Genomic DNA, 19484 nt, shown 5'->3' with positions numbered 1-19484 from the left:
TCGCCCCGGCTGCTGAAACAAGCAAAGCCGAGGATTTCAGGGCCTTCTGCTCTGGAGATTCCGGTTACCACACAGTAGCAGCAGCAGCGAAGTGGGCATTTCTGAAGTTTCTCCAGATGTTCCTCCGTGCTCTCACGTCCGTCTCCATCAAATCAGAATTGTGCACGGTCCCCTACTTGACAGATTACAGATATCATTCACCGGAGAGGCCGCGCGCGCTGCCGTTGTGCCGCCATCTTCTCCTCCACTTACTACCACTCTCTGGATTCTTAATGGAAATTTATACACTAGTAATATAGTAATATATTAGTTGTTTGTATGCTAAAACCTAGGCTGGTGAGGTATCCACGATGTAGTGGGAACTTCCAGAACACTTGGTGCTCATGGCAGGAACTGTTTCAGCCACTAGTACCTGGCTGTGAGCGAGACCAATCCTGCCCAGGAGGATGTGGGAGTATCTAGAACCAGGGGCATGGTTTCAGTATGAAGGGTCACCAGGTAGGACAGAGATGAATAACTACTGCTCTCAGAGAGTGGTAAATCACTGCAATGCTCCACCCAAGTGCGCTGTGCAGGCAGAACTATCTAATAATGCATGTATGGTTAAGATCTTCCAGCACGCCTGTCAAAATGCGAAAAAAAGAATTGTGGCATGGTAACAAGATGACAGCAAAGGACTTACTTGGTCAGAATCATTTTTGGAAACAGGCATTGCTGGATCTGGTTTCTAGCAATACGCTGCACCAGGTGTCAGCGGAAAAGTCCTTGAGGAGCAGTAGCAATCGTGTCAAGTTTAATTTTACAAAGAAGGACTGAGAACAATCATAAAGGTGTTTTTTAACTGGAAGGGTGAACTTCATCGGGACGAGAGGGGATCTGGCCAGTGTGAAGTGGTTCCCTGCATTCGTAGCTAGAAACGCAACAGAATGATGAGGTACATTTCAGGTAAAATCCTGGGCACGTTCCAACGAGGGGAAAAGGCAGGGAACCAACAGCAGAGCTCCACGGGTGACAGGCGAGAGAAACAATGTGATGACACACAAGAGTGTGTGTATGACACGTGTCGGGTGACTAATTCCAGTGAGAACCAGGCTGAATATAGTAAGCTGAGAGGGAAAGTGTGAAGGAGATTAAAGCAGAGTATAGGGATCAAAACTAATATAATATAAAACGTTAACATAAAGAGTAATTCAAAAATATCCCCCAGGCATGTGAATATTAGCCAGATAATTAGAAGAGTCATGGGAGCAATTAGGAGCAGCCACGGTAATTTATGCTTCAAGCCCCTGAGTGCTGATGAACTGACTGTGCATCAGTCTTTATCGAGGAGAAGAACACTGCCACGGTGTTGATTAAAGTGGAGGAAGCAGAATTTAATGGACGTGCTGGAAATTTATGAGGGAAATCTATTAGAAAGGCCAGCCTTGCTTAAACTAAATAAGTCATCTGATGAGGATAGGATGTATCCCAGCTTGTTGAAGGAAGCAGAATGGAAATTGGAGGGGCCACCATATTCTTTCACTCTTTGTTCAGTTCGAGGAGGTGCCAGAGGTCGGGTAGATGTTATACCCTTTTTAGAAAGAGGTGTAACAATATGCCTGGGAACTACAGGCCAGTCTGTGGTGGCAAAGAATCTAAATATTATCATGGGCCCCATGGTAGTGTAGTGGTTAGCACTACGCGATCGGGATGTCGGAGTTTGCAGTTCAGTCCTGACATCATCTGTAAGGAGTTTGTATGTCCTCCCTGTGGAACGTGTGTATTTTCTCCGGGTGCTCCGGTTTCCTCCCATAGCCCTTTTTTTTTTGGGCGGGTGCGTCTGCATGTGTGCATCCGTGCGTGTGCGATGTTGGCGGGGCGATGTCTTTTTCATGCCTTTACAAGGCGTGGAGCAAAAGAGAGAGACTGTGTGTCACGCCACTCCTCACTCAGACATTTTGCGGCGTTTTTCCCTTTATTTTACGAGGTCGAGTTGCGATCTCGACACTCAACTTGACACAGATGGAAAGCGTACTCGGGAGTGGCCCCGACTGGGTTCGAACCCGGGAACCTCCGTTCCAGAGTCCGGCACTGATGTCATTGCGCCACCAGCCGGCCAAGGTTTCCTCCCATAGTCCAAAGGCTAGTAGGTTAATTGGTCATTGAATGTTGTCCTGTTATTACTTACCGCCCGTTACACCACTGGTGTTTAGGGCAGCGGTGAAGGTCCTCCATCTCTGCCGGTGTTCAGGGCTGCCTTCATCGTATCGGTAGCTTCCTCTCGGTTTTCCCTACTGTCGGTCATGCAAGTCCCAGGTGGAGACTCAGGAATACCATCATACTCAGATGTAGAAGGATCCTTCACTGCTGTTTCCGTAACAGTTTTGTTTCACCAGTCAGTGTTGTTAGCCCTGAGCTGAACCCCCGAACCTGGAAGATCAGTGGACCACTCTTAGTCTGGCCTCTACCCTTTGACCTGTTTGGCATGGGTGACCCTACCAAGAGCCAAAGCGTAAAGCCCCTGACTCCAGCCAGCATAGCTCTCCGGGTCACTGAGGCGCACAAGCCTCCGAACCCTAAAACAAGGTTGTGGTCCTCTTGAAGGGTCCCGTGAATAGGCTAGGGTGAAATCAGGGGTTGCTGGGCCGTGTGGCTCGAAGGGCCGGAAGGGCCTATTACACGCTGTATCTCAATCAATAAGTAATAAAATAAGATCACAGAGTGAAAAGATAAACACTTGGAATAGGGTGAGCTAATCAATGAGAAGCAGTGTGGATTAATGCAGGCGTAAATTTACTGAAGGGGGTTAATATTGTGCAAGACTGACTATACTGCAAAGGGCAGAATTAGATGATGTTGTACTTGAGTGTGTCTGACGGTTGTTGTGACGAGTCTGGTGTGGTGGTGTGGTAGTGTAGTGGGCAATGCTTGTTGCTGTTTCAGTTTCTACCACAGGGTAGCAGTCTCACAAAAAGGAGAGCTGAATGTAAAAGTCTTTCCCTGCCAGTACATAGCCTCGCCAACATCAAGCCTCGTCGTGCCTCCTGGCTGGAAACCGAACTCGTTTCAGACTCAGACTGAACTACAGAGGACGGGGAGGAGGTCTATCCCACGTAGCACGCAGGCCCATCGGTGTGAGGACACACCCTGGTGCTCGTGAACCAGATCCCCAGCTATGGATAAATAGCCCAACTGCCTTGTGGGCAGCCTCGGGAGAGGCAAAGGGTATGGGAGTGAACCCAGACACAAGATCCAGAGTGGAGCCCCTAAGGTGGCTGGACATCACTCAGCATTGTTCCGGTAGCTCCTGCAGCCAAGCTGGTGCCAGACGTACTGCTTTGCTTTCCTTTGGCCTACACCGGCGAGGCCGAGAGGGGGATCTTGACGACTGGGCATCCCAGGATCTCCATGCCATGTCTCCCGGGCTTTCCTTTGGCCTACACCGGCGAGGCCAAGGGAGGGGATCTTGACGACTGGGCATCCCAGGATCTCCACACCGTGTCTCCCAGGCTTTCCTTTGGCCTACACCGTTGAGGCCGAGAGGGTGACCTTGACGACAGGGCATCCCAGGATCTCCATGCCGTGTCTCCCAGGCTTTCCTTTGGCCTACACCGTTGAGGCCGAGAGGGTGACCTTGACGACAGGGCATCCCAGGATCTCCACGCCGTGTCTCCCAGGCTTTCCTTTGGCCTACACCGGCGAGGCCGAGAGGGTGACCTTGACGACTAGGCATCCCAGGATCTCCACACCGTGTCTCCCAGGCTTTCCTTTGGCCTACACCGGCGAGGCCGAGAGGGGGATCTTGACGACTGGGTATCCCAGGATCTCCACACCGTGTCTCCCAGGCTTCCCTTTGGCCTACACCGGCGAGGCCGAGAGGGTGACCTTGACGACTAGGCATCCCAGGATCTCCACACCGTGTCTCCCAGGCTTTCCTTTGGCCTACACCGGCGAGGCTGAGAGGGTGACCTTGACGACAGGGCATCCCAGGATCTCCACGCCGTGTCTCCCAGGCTTTCCTTTGGCCTACACCGGCGAGGCCGAGAGGGTGACCTTGACGACTAGGCATCCCAGGATCTCCACACCGTGTCTCCCAGGCTTTCCTTTGGCCTACACCGGCGAGGCCGAGAGGGGGATCTTGACGACTGGGTATCCCAGGATCTCCACACCGTGTCTCCCAGGCTTCCCTTTGGCCTACACCGGCGAGGCTGAGAGGGTGACCTTGACGACTAGGCATCCCAGGATCTCCACGCCATGTCTCCCGGGCTTTCCTTTGGCCTACACCGGCGAGGCCGAGAGGGGGATCTTGACGACTGGGCATCCCAGGATCTCCACACCGTGTCTCCCGGGCTTTCCTTTGGCCTACACCGGCGAGGCCAAGGGGGGGGATCTTGACGACTGGGCATCCCAGGATCTCCACGCCATGTCTCCCGGGCTTTCCTTTGGCCTACACCGGCGAGGCCAAGGGGGGGGATCTTGACGACTGGGCATCCCAGGATCTCCACACCGTGTCTCCCAGGCTTCCCTTTGGCCTACACGGGCGAGGCCGAGGGGGGGATCTTGACAACTGGGCATTCCAGGATCTCCACACCGTGTCTCCCAGGCTTTCCATTGTCCTTCCAGACAGACGGATGCCATCGGTGCTTGAGATAGTACATTGTGGGTTTAAAAAAAACACGGAAGAATGAATGTCCCACAAAAAGGGAAATGATGACATATGGTGCAGAGAGGGTGACTATGCAACAGGAGAACACTGCACAATAAACGTTGTGCAGGAAAATGAACGTGAGGTACAGGCTAGCATGCTGGATATGCTTCAGGTAGGAGAATATACAGTGGAAGATTGGATATACTGCAGAGAGATGCATTATACTGTAAGAGGCTGAATGTACTACTAACAGAGTAAGTGTGGTGCAGGGAGAGTGAATATACTGCCAGGGGTTAAAATATAGTGGAGATAGAACATAGAACATGGAAATCTACAGCACATGACAGGCCTTTCGGCCCACAGTGTTGTGCGGACCGTGTAACCTAGTGGATATTCTGCAGGCAGATCGACCTTCTGTATGGAGGGGGGCATTGGGAACAGGCGGATGAACATACTGCAAGATGAGGGGTCTCAACCCCCAAAAGGTTGTGTGTCCATTTCCCTCCACAGATGCTGCCTGACCCACTCTTAACAGCAGGAATGTTGCATACCATGCAAAACAATTGGCATATTGAATGGAGTCTGAATAAGCTTGATATGCTGCCCAGGGTAGAGCCTCAGAAAGGTGGAGAATATTTATAATGCAGGGAGGATAAAACTACTGAAAGTGACTCAGTGTGGCATTTGACATAAAGAACTCCAGTGAAACTGAAGTAATTGGTTGTCAAGGGGGGAAATCGCACCATTAGTGGACGTCACTTCTGTTTCCACCATCTGTGATATTTTGCCTCTCAGTTCCAAAATCTACCTTTGCTTCTTTCTTTAGCTGCCCTTATTTATGTTCCTAGACAACATCAAAATCAGCAATGTTATCAGGACAATCTGGGTCTCCACCCTAGCACTATTGTTGCCATACCTTAAATATTACGCACTCACTATCTTACACATATTCTGCCATGACCTCATTTATGCTCACTTTCTTCTTCCCGCCCATCCCCCGCAGCTTCAAACACAACTATTTTTTCACTTTCCCATTTCTGGTCAAGGACATTCAACTTGAAATCGGTATTAGTATTGATTTATTGTCATATGTGTAACCCTCTTGCCGTGGCTCAGAATAAACCAGGCTTGTCAGCCAACTCTGGCTAACCACCACGTGACTCAGCATTGCATGGGCAACGGTGAGAAAGCCACCCTCAATAAGCAGCACGTGTCTAGGGTCGTATGATAGTCATAGTCATACTTTATTGATCCTGGGGGAAATTGGTTTTCATTACAGTTGCACCATAAATAATTAAATAGTAATAAAACCATAAATAGTTAAATAGTAATATGTAAATTATACCAGGAAATAAGTCCAGGACCAGGCTATTGGCTCAGGGTGTCTGACCCTCCAAGGGAGGAGTTGTAAAGTTTGATGGCCACAGGCAGGAATGACTTCCTATGACGCTCAGTGTTGCATCTCGGTGGAATGAGTCTCTGGCTGAATGTACTCCTGTGCCCAACCAGTACATTATGTAGTGGATGGGAGAAATTGTCCAAGATGGCATGCAACTTAGGCAGCATCCTCTTTTCAGACACCACCTTCAGAGAGTCCAGTTCCATCCCCACAACATCACTGGCCTTACAAATGAGTTTGTTGATTCTCATTTGGTGTCTGCTACCCTCAGCCTGCTGCCCCAGCACACAACAGCAAACATGATCGCACTGGCCACCGCAGACTCATAGAACATCCTCAGCATCGTCCGGCAGATCTTAAAGGACCTCAGTCTCCTCAGGAAATAGAGACGGCTCTGACCCTTCTTGTAGACAGCCTCAGTGTTCTTTAACCAGTCCAGTTTATTGTCAATTCGTATCCCCAGGTATTTGTAATCCTCCACCATGTCCACACTGACCCCCTGGATGGAAACAGGGGTCGCCGGTACCTTAGCTCTCCTCAGGTCTACCACCAGCTCCTTCGGTTCAGCCAAACAGGAAAGTTGGAATGTTCTGATAAGGGAATGGAGATTATGGTGAATACTGTGCAAATGTCGCCCCATGCAAAGTTATCACTCACCAGGACATAACAGACCTTACACTGGCATAAAATTGAAGTGGAGGTATATTTAGATATTTCAAATTTAATAAACAGGTAATAGAGAAAAAAAAAAGTCCATTACAGTTAAACCAGTCTAAATGTGCACATGAACGTTAGAGCTCATTTCTGGAGTGGCCAGGATGTGTCATTTTGATTACTCGCGCGCTGAACCCACATTCTGCATGAAGGGCACCAACCACAGTTTAAATTTCCCTCGACGACCATCTGGAACGAACTGGCTAACTCAGGAGAATTGGCACTCGCTCCTTGGAGCCATCGATCTGTACAAAGCACTTCTTACAACGGGGTCTCTCCTTCGAGCAGCATTCAGCGAGTGTCTTCCCTCGTGCTCCGCTTCGCACCTCCGGCCAACAAAGAACCGAAACCCAGCCCACGGTCCTTAAGAAACCTGACGCTGCCCAGCTCTCCCGAATTGTTCCATGACATCGCACTGTACAGAATGTTACAGCACATTACCAAGATAAACCCGATCAGCAGACACAACATTCCTAAGCTGAGCAAACGGCTTAGAAACCAAAAAACTGGTCTGTGAAGCTTAATTAACAGAACACATTGTGTTTAGCAGAAAAGCAGCTGAAACAAAATACAGTAAAGCATGTTTTTAACCAGGGCATTACACATGTACCAAGATAAACTCAGTGACTGTTGTGTATTTAGTACTTCAGTAGTATTTGAGTAATATTGTAAGTATATTGTTTGATTAAGCATTCTTGTTTGTTTAAATAATTCATTATAGGTTAATATGTAAAGATAAATGAACTGTATACGTCAGATGCTACCGTGTCATATATGTGCTTCTCGCTAAAAGTGAAAATGAAGTACATGACTTATCTCCTGGCTCTCCTGTTTTCTTTTCAGTTAGTTGTTTTGTTTTGGAGTTACAAAACGTAACCGTGGCCATTTGTTAGGTACACCTTTTCATTAATGTAAATATCTAATCAGCCAATTGGGTTGCAGAAACTCAATGCACAAAAGCACGCAGACACGGTCAAGAGGTTCATTTGGGCCCATGAAGCACAGTGATCCTGTTGCGACTGTGTGGATTTGGATAGAGGGTTTCAGTCGAGGATTGTGGGGTAGAGGTGTCAGGAAGCGATGAAGAAGATGGAGGCAGTGAATGGGAGGTGGTACTAGGCGACAGGAGTTGTGTGGAGGAAGGCGAATGGCAGGTGGTACTAGGCGACAGGAGTTGTGTGGAGGAAGGCGAATGGCAGGTTTCTGAGGAACGGAAAAATAAAGGGAGAATTGAGGATTGTAGTGGCTTGTCGACTAGTGACGAAGGCAGTAGATGGGACTCAGTTGTTGTTCGGACCAAACATCAGAATGGGGAAGGAATGTGATCTAAGCAACAATAACCATGGATTGTTTATGCCAGACTGGGTGGTTTGACTGCTGGTCTCCTGGGATTTTCATGCTCAGGGTTTACAGAGAATGGAGCAAAGGCAAAGACATCCAGCGGGCGAAAATGCCTGTTGCTTAGAGAGGTCAGGGAGACTGGTCAGATTGGCCCAAGCCAGCAGTAACTCAGCTCACCGCGTGTTACAATGGTGGTGTGCAGACGAGCATCTCCGAACGCACAACACATCGAATCCTGAAGTGGATGAGCCACAGGAGCGGAAAGGTCACACCGGGTTCCACTCCTTTACCCAATAAAGTGGCCACTGAGTATACAGTGAAAAACTTGTCTTGCGTACCGTTTATAGAGATCAAATCGTTACACAGTGCAGAACCAAGTGTAAAATCTACCATAAAAGTGCAGTGCAGGTAAACAAATGGCCTCACAATCTACCTTGGTCGATTGGGAGGCCAGGAGTTCATCTTATCGTACAAGAGTCTGATAGCAGTGGGATATAAAATATCCTCAAGCCTTGGTGTTACGTGTTTTCTGGTTTTTACTTCCTCTGCGCAATGGGAGAGGGGAGAAGAGAGAATGTCTGGGGTGGGTGGAGTCTTTGATTATGCTGACTGCTTTAATGAGGCAACCAGGAATGTAGAGGGGAGGCTAGTTCATCTGCCGTGCTGTTTGTTGAACCTGTTTCTCTCTCCACATATGCCGCCCGGCCTGCTGAGTATTTTCAGCATAGTCAGAATTGTTATCAGGTCAGATAGCATCCGTGGAAAGAGAAGCAGTTAATGCTTCAGGTCTGGGACCTTATCAGCCTTGTTTTCAAAATCCTTTATAGTATCATGTATTTTGTCTCTGTAATCTCTTTCAACTCTATAATCCTCTGAAATCTCTGAGTTTCTCTTGCTTATCCTGAAATTTAAAGACTCCACCACTGGTGACAGTGCCTTCAACTGCTTTAGGCCTAACCTCCCTAAACCTTTCTGTCACACCATCTTCCATTAAGGCATGTTCTAAGACCTACTGCTCATTCTAATGTCTTATAGACCAATAACTGTTCATGAAGCAGCAGTAATATTATACAATATTAGTTGTACTTTACACTTGCAAGTGATTGTTTATTTACCTGTTTTAGAATCGATTTTTCAATATCAAATGCCTGCTTGTGAGTTAAAAGTCAAGAGTGAAACGGAGACATAAAATGCTGCAGATGCTGGAATTTGGAGTGAAAAACGAGCTGCTGAAAGCCTTAGCCCGGAGGCACAGTCTTAACACAAAACATCAACCATCTCTCCCCCTCCACAGACGCTGCTTGACTCAGTGAGTTTGCCTAGCAGTTTGTTTTTAGCTTAAGAAAAATCAATAATATTATTTGCAGGGATGGCATTTCCCAGTGTGAAGATGTGTGACAGAGCGAAGACTGGCTGCAGGCTCCAGGATTTGTAGAAATAAACCCGAGTAGTTCAGAGCAAATACAGCTGTGTCGTTCCGCTGTAGAGGTGCAGCAATAAAAAGTTTACAGATCCTATTTATTCTGATCAACAAAGGAAATACCGTAAACTTAAACTTTGCTGAAATCTGCTTTGAAGAGGGCGCAGAAGGGGCTGATCGAGACGCTGCCTGGTTTAGAGGGCATGTGCTGTCACGAGAGGCTAAATTACAAACATCAGGAGCTGTAATCTGTAAACAAACTGTGCAAATGCAGATAATAAATAAAAATCAAGCATGAAGTAACAAGATAAAAGTGTCCTTAAATGAGTGTGGTTATCCCCTTTTATTCAACAGTCTGATGGTTGAGGGGTAGAAACTGCTCTCGGACCTGGTGGTGTGAGCCCTCGGGCACCTGTGCCTTCTACCTGATGGCAGCAGCACCCTGTTGACAGTCACCGTTCGATAGATCTGCTGAGTATGCCCGCAGATAAAGAATCTCAGGTTCCGTGTGGTGACGCATATGTACTCCGATAATAAATTTTACTTTGAACTTTGGGTTGCTTTCTCTGGAGCATTTCAACCCCAGGGGTTGGGGGGGGGGGTCTGATAGAGGTTTATAAGATTACGAGAGGCATAGATAGAGCAAGCAAGGAGTATCGTTCTCCCGGGGTAGATATGTCTAATACCAGAGAGCATGCATTGGACGTGAGGGTAAGTTTTTTCACTCAGAGGGTGGTGGGTGCCTGGTGTGGTGGTAGAGACAAATACATTAGAGGCTTTTAAGAGACATTTAGATAAGCTGATGGATGCAAGGGAGATGAAAGGGTACGGACCTTGTGTAGATGGGAGGGTTGAGTGATTGGGTGCTTTTGATTTGCTTTTTAGCTGGTTCGGCACCACACTGCGGGCCGAATGGCCTGATCCTGAGCTGTATTCTGTGTTCTGTGATACAGAGAAGCCAGGCTGTCAGCCACCAAAAGTGTTGCAGTGTTTCTGACTACCTTACAGGAGTCTTGACAATAACGGACCCTGTGCCCAGTTGCATCCTTTAAAACTGCGGAGCTGCTCATCAGTGCAATACCTCAGACATATTTCGGACCAAACTGTCCAATTATCGCTGAGTAACGAGCGAATTAAAAATCACGCAATTGTCTTCCCAAGAGCAGCTCACTAACCTCTGCAGCCTTTCAAGAAGAGAATCTTTTTAATTGCCCATGGGTGTCCAATTTCACTGGTGGGAATAACAAGCAATTACTGAATGACCCACAGCATCTTTAAAAAGCAGGGCTAGCGGGCTGACCCTCAGCCATTCTTGTCTTGCACTGCAAGGTGGCGGGCGTCCTGGCTGTTATTGGGGTTCCGCGAATCATGCTGATAATGGCAAGGTCCTCTCCAACTCACTTTGAACCAAACTTCCCATGGTTTGCATTTTTAATTCAAAGAGTCACCACCTCATATGACCAGGAAGTGGGAACTGGTCGGCTGGTTTGCCGGAGTGCCCAAACCACCTTCATGCTGCACGTTTCCCTTTAGTGTGTTTACACCTGTCTTGGAGAGGGTTGGGTCTGGCACACCAGTGAGCGGCTGGTCCTGTCCAGGCACCATGTTCTGGGAACGGAACTGAACATCAGGGTGCTGGCTTGCTTCCAAAACTCAATGTAGCAGATGGGGCAGTAAACAACTCCCATTCTTGTCCTTGACCCGCAGTCTCCCTGTCTGAGTTATGCCGCCGCAAATTAACAGGAACCTCCTCTCAGAACCACATTAACTCTTTCACACCAGAAATAAACGCCTAGCCTTCCTCCGAAATAAAACACAGCCAAGTGCTTAAAAATCCCAAATCCGTTTGTGTCAAATCAAAATATCCATGGGAGACATGCCGGAACCCTTAAACCATCGTTGAAGTGTAAAGAGAACTTGCTTGATAGCTTCAAAAATGGCCGGTCCTCAAAGAGTTAAATAGTCGTAGTTTTTTAAAATCAGATTACACAATAATATTCATCGTTTATTTGTTCACCGGAATCCTTCGGTTTTTTTTAATGCTGCGAAGTTATGGGTTATTGGGAGTAAACTGTGACCTTACGGACTATTTATGATGTGAACTCAAACTGGAGATGTGCGCATTCTGGACTTTTAAGAGTTGGACAAACATCGAGGGGAACTTTCACTTCCTGATGGCACTTACATGGAAAGGGTGGTTCGGAGATTGTTGCCGGCTGCAGTGTGTTCGGTGGGGGAAGTGAGTATTCCTCCCGGGGCAGATTGCAGAAGGGGCAACGTCTGGGAGACTTCAGCTGCCCCCAGCTCCGGGCGATGAAGATGCACCTTATCGCGGTGTTCGCCAACTAGTGGGAAGCGTGCTCCGCGAGTCCCCATCTCCTGCGAGCACCCGGGAACCTGAGCGGGAACCTCTCTCCCTCAGGGCGGGACGGCATTTGGAGGGAAAGCCGGTGAGACTGACTTAGAGGAGGCTCTAAGTGAGGAGAGGTGACATCCGGGAGCAGGGAGGCTGATGTTTCACGATAGAATGCCGAGGTGGACGTCATTCGGTGTGTGAATACGGGATTATAGGAGTTGGAACATCAACCGGGTACCCTTTTGCCTGTTTGCAAATTTAACAGAGGAACTTAGATACATGGGAAAGAGAGAGAGGGAAATTCTGAAGATTTCAAAGAACCCTATATACTACAGTCGAATACTTCTGCTTTTCGTGATCAAAATCAATACAAAGTAGAAAGGACTTTGTGATTAGGGAGCCCCTGCATTAGAGTTACTGAGTTGTAACAGCGTGCTGTTTCCCACACGCTTGTGCCATTTGCCCGGAACAGATCATTGCGATCCGGCCTGAATGGAAGGAACTCTAAGACCACAGCGCTCCCTGGCAGAGCCGCCTCTCCCACAGGTCCAGGTCCAGAGCCGTTTGGGGGTCACAGCGGCTCGGAAAGAGGTCGAGGGTGAGGCATTTTTCCCCGGTTCCTCGGACTCGCCCAGCTGGGACCTGTTCCGCCCGAGGCTGTATGGAATCGGGCCCCTGTCTCCGCGATGCTCCCCACGGAATTCACCCCGGCTCTTCCGCAAATTGCACCTGAATAAGAACATTCGAGAATACCGTCGGCACTCCAGTGTCCAGTCTTGGTAAGGATTTCATGCGCTGACCGCCAATTGTGAGCTCTGAACCTGGCTTTGTTTCCTCCAGCCCTTGCGGTGTTGTTGAGACTGAACCCACAGGTTCCCTTCCCCAGCTAAACAGCCATTTCAACCCGGGAACCTGCTTCTGCCTCCAACCAATATTTGCCCTTCCTGCAAAGAGTGAGTGACGTGAGTCTCTTCATTTCATGAGGGAAGGTTTAACAGACGAGGAGTTGACCTCTGCAGTTCAAAGGGGCTGCTACACACAGGATCTGATTCTAACAGACTACAGATGATGGGCCGCACATAAAAAGCTGGAGGAATCCATCAACTCGGGCAGCGTCTACAAAGAGGAATAAACAGTCAACATTTCAAGCCAAGACCCTTTATTAAGACTTGCCTGAAACGTCAATTGTTTATTCACCTCCATAGATGCTGCCTGACACGCCGAGTTCCTCCAGCGTTTTGTGTGTGTTGCTCAAAATTTCCAGCATCTGCAGAATCTCTTGTGTTCATCCATTGTGGGCTCAAACTGCTTGTTGGCTGTACCCTTTGAAATGGAGATTTTAGAGAGAGGAACAGCTTTAACACTCCAGGGTTACTTTTTGTGATTGAACATGTATCAAAATTTCAAGTGGAAAGCTTTCAGAGAATGAAAGGAATTAATTATATCTGCTGCAGGTCTGATATCTGAACTGCTTATATTGGGTACAGGTTCAGCACCAGTAACGCAGAAGGGAAAGTTCAAGTGTTCCTGCCTCACTAAAAGATACCAGAACATATGGTATAGCAAAGAAAATTTGCGGCTTGGTGGCCTCTGAGCAGCATTGCAGAGTTTGGGACAATGATGGGCAACATTCCTGCATTTAAGGCAGTATTCCAGACACTAGGGCAGGGATGGACAATATTTCTGAGCCTGCTGCCATAATAGTCGATCTTCAGGATCTACGGTGGTAACAGGATATCTGGGGCTATAACACTGATATTCCAGAGACTAGTGCAGCATTGGTATACCAGAGCAAATAACAGGTAACGTTCTAGAGCAGGGGTGCCCTTGGTTAATGGTAGAGGTCCATGGCATAAACAAGGTTGGGAACCCCTGCAGTGTGGGGTAGGGATAGATAAAGTTCTTCACACAGAGAGTGGTGAATCTGTGGAATTTCTGCCACAGGAAACAGTTGAGGCCAGTTCATTGGCTATATTTAAGAGGGAGTTAGATATGGCCCTTGTGGCTAAAGGGATCAGGGGGGTATGAAGAGAAGGCACGTACAGGGTTCTGAGTTGGATGATCAGCCATGATCGTACTGAATGGCGGTGCAGGCTCGAAGGGCTGAATGGCCTACTCCTGCACCTATTTTCTATGTTTCTGTAATATTCTATTGTCTGGGGTATGGATAGGTGATGCTCTGTAGTTTGAGCAATCATAGTTGATAGTGGGGTGATATCTGGGGTTCAGATGGGTGATATTTCTAAGATTGCAACAGTGAAGGGTGATCTTCCAGAGACTGAGCAATATTCCATTCTGTGGAGCAGTGATGGTCAAATACTTGGAATCTGGGCCGGTGGCAGGCAATGTTCTAGAGTGATGGACTGCATTTCAGGGACGGGCTGATGGAGAGAGGAGGTGGGACCTGACTCTTCACTCGTGCTCGATGTCTGTGTCTTTGACCGGGGACAAAACTGAGTTGGCACTGAGGGCAGAGCAGACTGAGGCTGATGCCATCAGACTTCCTGCTGATTAACTGGACGTCACTGAAAAGTGGAGGAAGAAGAGGGAGGTTGCCGATGCAAGTGGGGAATGGATCTGGGTGTCCTCAGCATACCTGTAAAAGCTGACAGGGGCAGCATGTAGTAGGTGTGTGAGGTGATCATTGAAGCTACAAATCAATTAATTTTACCTATTTACTGTCTGTTACACTGCTGGCGTTTAAGGCAGCAATGAAAGTTCTCCATCTCTGACTGTATTCTTCATTGCTGTTTCTATAACAATTGATTTTTTGTCCGGTCAGGGTTGTTCGCCCTGAGCTGAACCCCTGAACTTGGAGGACCGGTGGCCACTCATAGTCTGGTCTCTACCCTTTGACCTGTTTGGCATGAGTGACCCTACCAAACGCCAGAGCACAAGGCCCTCACACTGGCCAACATAGCTCTCCAGGTCATTGAGGCTCACAAGCATGCAAACCGTACGGCAAGGTTGTGGTGCTCTTGGAGTAAAGTGATTAATCACAAGGGGAAGAATTTTCAACCTGCTGTGCCAGAGAGTCATACAGTAGAGAAACAGGCCCTTCGGCCCACCGTATTCATGCTCACCATCAATTACCCATCTCAGAATCAGCACCAGGTTTAATATCACCAGCATATGTCATGAGATTTGTTGACTTTGCAGCAGCAGCACAATGCAATACATAATAATAGAGAAAAATTATGAATTACATTACTATATATATTTAAATTAAGTAAGTAGTATAGAAATAAAATAGTAGTGAGGTAGTGTTTATGGTTTCAATGTCCATTCAGAAATCAGATGGCAGAGGGGAAGAAGCTGAATCATTGTGTTGTCTTCATACTGCTGTACCTCCTTCTTGATGGTAGCAATGAGAATAAGGCATGACCTGGGTGATGGGTGGGGAGGGTCTTTAATGATGTACACCACCTTTTTGAGGCATTGCTCTTTGAAGATGTCCTGGACGCGACAGAGGCTAGTGCCCATAATGGAACTCACTAAGTTTACAACTCTGTGCAGCTTACTTCAATCCTTGGAAGCTATATTAATTCCAAGAGATGACGAGGGAGCCACGGACACCATTAAGTATAGTCCCCACTAAGTGCATTACTGGAAGAATATCAGAAGGACAGTAACAAGGGAGCATCTGTCTCTCAAAACCATTAGTGAGTGCATTGTGCTGTGTTGGAGGTTGTACAGAGGGAATACCAGTGTTAGGGTGGTTGACAAAGGGACGCAGTAGGCAGTGCTGTTGCTGTATAGTTCCAGTGACCCAAGTTCAATCTTGACTTCCAGCGCTCTGTGTGTGTGTATAATTTCCATGTTTTCCCTGTGGCTACATTAGTTTCTCCTGCTGCTTCAGTCCCCTCCCTCATCCCAAAGGTGTGCTGGTAAGTTAATTAGCCATTGTATGTTACTCCTAATGCAGGTGAATGATAGAAGAATCATAAGACCGTAAGATATGGGAGCAGAATTAGGCCATTTGGCCCATCGAGTCTACTCTACCGTTTCATCAAGGCTGATCCATTCTCCCTCTCAGCCCCAATCTCCTGCTTTCTCCCTGTATCCCTTCGTGCCCTAACTAATTAAGAATCTATCAATCTCTAGCTTAAATATACCCAATGACTCGGCTTCCACAGCCACCTGTGGCAAAGAATTCCACAGATTCACCACTTTCTGGCTAAAGAAACTCCTCCTCATCTCCGTTCTAAAAGAACACCGCTCTGTTCTGAGGCTGTGTCCTCTGGCTTAGACTCCCCCACCACAGGAAACATCCTCTCTACATCCACATCAGGAGGAAGATGTTGGGAATATAAGGGGAATAGGTCACAGGGAAGTTAGTGGGGAATTGGATTGGGATTAGATTGCTCTAGGACTCAATGGGGTATGTATTTGAGGCAATACTGAAGGAGCATTGTTCTGGTGGAAGAGATTATCGAAGAAATTCTTCTCTGTCAAAGGCAGTTTTGAGAGAGTATCAGCAATACTGAGGATGTGCCCCTCTCTTGGAGGAAGTACTGAGGAGAACCCCAGTGGTGGAGTGACACCAAGGAAGCACTGGCTGTATCACTTTACAACACAGTGATCACCGGTCAGCGTCCAATTCCTGCCACAGTCTGTAAGAAGTTTGTACGTTCTCCTGGTGACTACATGGATTTCCTCCGGGTGCTCCAGTTTCCTCCCACATTCCAGAAAGGTGCACGGTTAGGGCGAGTGAGTTGTGGGCATTCTGTGTTGGCGTGATGACCCTTGCGGGCTGCCCCAGCACAATCCTCGGACTGTGTTGGTCATTGACACACAAGGTTTCATTTCATTGCATGCTTTGATGGTCCAAGCCAATCTAATCTTTAAAATTAGAGGAACACACACAAAATGCTGCAGGAACTCAGCAGGTCAGGCAGCTTCTATGGAAAGGAATAAACGGTTGACGTTTCAGACCGAGACCCTTCATCAGGACTGGAGAAGAAGGGGGGAGATGCCAGAAGAAGACAGAGAGGGGAGGGGAAAGAGGTCAAGCTAGAAGGTGATAGGTGAAGCCAGTTGGGTGGGGGAGGGGTGAATTAAGAAGCTGGAAGGTAATTGGTGGAAAAGGCAAAAGGGCTGGAGAAGAAAGAATCTGATAAGAGAGGAGAGTTGACCATAGGAGAATGGGAAGGAGGAGGGGCACCAAGGAGGTAGTTGATAGGCAGGTGAAGAGAAGAGGTAAGAGGCCAGAACAAGGAATTGAAGAAGGGGGAAGGAGTTTGGGGAAAACAGAATTACTGCGAGTTGGAGAAATCAATGTTCACGCCATCAGGTTGGAGGCTGCCTTGATGGAAAATGAGGTGTTGCTGAGAGTAGGTTCATCATGGCAGAAGGCAGAGGTTAAAATCAAAGGTTTTGTGCTCTAGATGGGATCTTGTTCCAAATGCATCTGCTCTTCCAAGTGTAAATGACCTCAGAGTGTTTCTGTTATGCCTGTACCCAGACCAGGAGAAAGTAATTTTTTTTTTAGATTATGAGGACACTCAGTCCTCGTTTATTGTCATTTAGAAATGCATACATTAAGAAATGATACAATGTTCCTCCGGTATGATATCACAGAAACACAGGACAGACCAAGACTAAAACTGACAAAAACCACATAATTATAACATATAGTTACAACAGTGCAAAGCAATACCATAATTTGATAAAGAGCAGACCATGGGCACGGTAGAAAAAAGTCTCAGTCTCGATAGCTCAACATCTCACGCAGACAGTAGAAGGGAGAAACTCTCCCTGCCATGAACCTCCAGCGCTGCAAACTTGCCGATGCAGCAACCTGGAAGCACCCGACCACAGCCGACTCTTGAGTCCGTCCGAAAACTTCGAGCCTCCAACCAGCCCTCCCACACCGAGCACCATCTCTGCCGAGCGCTTCGACCCCGCCCCGGCCACCAAGCAACAAGCAAAGCCGAGGACTCGGGGCCTTCCCCTCCAGAGATTCTGGATCACACAGTAGCAGCAGCAGCGAAGCAGGCATTTCAGAAGTTTCACCAGATGTTCCTCCGTGCTCTCACGTCTGTCTCCATCAAATCAGGATTGTGTATGGTACCCTGCTTGACAGATAACAGATATGTATCACTGGGGTGGCCGCGCGCGCTGTGTCGTGACGCCATCTTCTCCTCTCCTTGTTGGACATTCAGGTTCCAGCTCTACACAAACTGCAGACTGCACTAAATATTTTTCCAGGATGTTTGAGTGGTTTCTGGTGACTTAACTTGGAACCACTGCTGCAGCAATCCACGTTTCATCCTTATTTGTAGATTTGTTCTGATTGCTGGTCAGTCTAAATCCCGAGCTTCCAACTGTAAATATACTGAGAACAGACCTAAATCATTTTGATGACTCACAGGATTCAATAACACTGGGTCTGAGAGCTTCTCTTACTCTCGTGTCAGACAGGAGGGACTGCGAATCGCACACTCCTGTACACGAGAGACTTACAAGCAGCGTTTTTGCCCAAAAAACGGGAGAACACAGAACATTGGGAAGAGCAGATCGGCTGTTGGGGGCTCTGTGCTCAGTGAACCGTGTGCTTTATCTCTTCTTCTCTCTCTCTCTCTGTCTCGTTGGTGGGGGAGAGTTTGCTGCTGACTCATGAGTTGGAGAATTCGGGGGGCGGGGGGATAGTGATGTGGCAGACTTTAACACCGCGAATCAGCGAGTTGATTTGTTATGTCTCCCCTCTTGCTGTGAAAGGGTGACTGTTGGGGAGAGAGAGACCCTATGGTGTGTCAAATTGTCAGGCGAACAATTAGATTACAGATCATGGTCTTTCTTGGGGCTTTGCTATTGCTTGCTTGGTGGGTGGAGGGTACTGATGCTTTTATTTTTGCTGAGGGAGGGTCATTGCCTTGCTGCTGTTTGTGGGTGGGAGGGGGAGCAGGGGGCTTTGGGGTTCTAGCATTTTTACTGTCACTCATTCTTTGGGATGCTCTTCTGTTTTTGTGGATGTCTGTGAAGAACAAGAATTTCGTGATGTATGTTGCATACATTTCTCTGATATTGACCGGAACCATTGAACAGGGGGAAATTAGACTACACTCTCTCATACCGAAGGGACTGAGGTTGACTCCTGCTACCAAACAGGAAGGATTCACTCTAGATGGGAGGTACAAAGAATGACTCCCATTCCACACTTCCACTCCACAAGCAGAGACTAGGAGCAATTGCTACTCCTGATTAGGAGAGACAGAGAGTGACTCCCACTTCAGGAGGGACTGAGCTCAACAGTGATGACCAAAGCCGCACTCTCCAGGCAAACGAGCATCTTGTGTCCAGCACTGGCGCTGGGGAACCCTTGCATTGAACTTCACAGTGACCCTCGATATAGAGGATTTCACAGCCTCCTGCTCCTTCCTTCACACAGATCCTCAGGTCCGAGCTCACTCCTGTCACCTTCATAAATCATAAGACCGTTAGACATGGGAGTAGAATTAGGCCACTGCCTATCATTGTCCGCTCTGCTGTTCCATAATGGCTGATTTATTTTCCCTCTCAACCCCGTTCTCCTGCCTTCTCCCCATATCTTTTGATGCCCTTATTAATCAGCAACCTATCAACCTCCACTTTAGATATAACCAATGACTTGGCCTCCACAGCCCTC

General features: G+C 47.8%; 1 protein-coding gene across 3 annotated transcripts in view; it reads left to right on the top strand.

Moving 5' to 3' along the window:
• LOC134339299 (3',5'-cyclic-AMP phosphodiesterase 4B-like) overlaps positions 1-19484 on the top strand; it is a 408487-nt gene that overhangs the window by 239319 nt on the left and 149684 nt on the right. Inside the window, exon 1 of one of the 3 annotated variants that reach the window (XM_063035676.1) lies at positions 11403-12636. The exons of the other annotated variants lie outside the window; for them this stretch is intronic. Coding sequence (XP_062891746.1) covers positions 12350-12636 — 287 coding nt within the window. The 5' untranslated portion in view covers positions 11403-12349. Of the gene's footprint in view, positions 1-11402; positions 12637-19484 lie in introns of those variants that run through there. 3 annotated transcript variants of the gene reach the window in all.

Source organism: Mobula hypostoma, chromosome 29, assembly GCF_963921235.1.
Source record: "Mobula hypostoma chromosome 29, sMobHyp1.1, whole genome shotgun sequence".
Lineage (NCBI taxonomy): Eukaryota > Metazoa > Chordata > Chondrichthyes > Myliobatiformes > Myliobatidae > Mobula > Mobula hypostoma.
The sequence above is the reverse complement of the archived record's forward strand: the minus strand, read 5'-3'. Positions and strand labels throughout refer to the sequence as shown.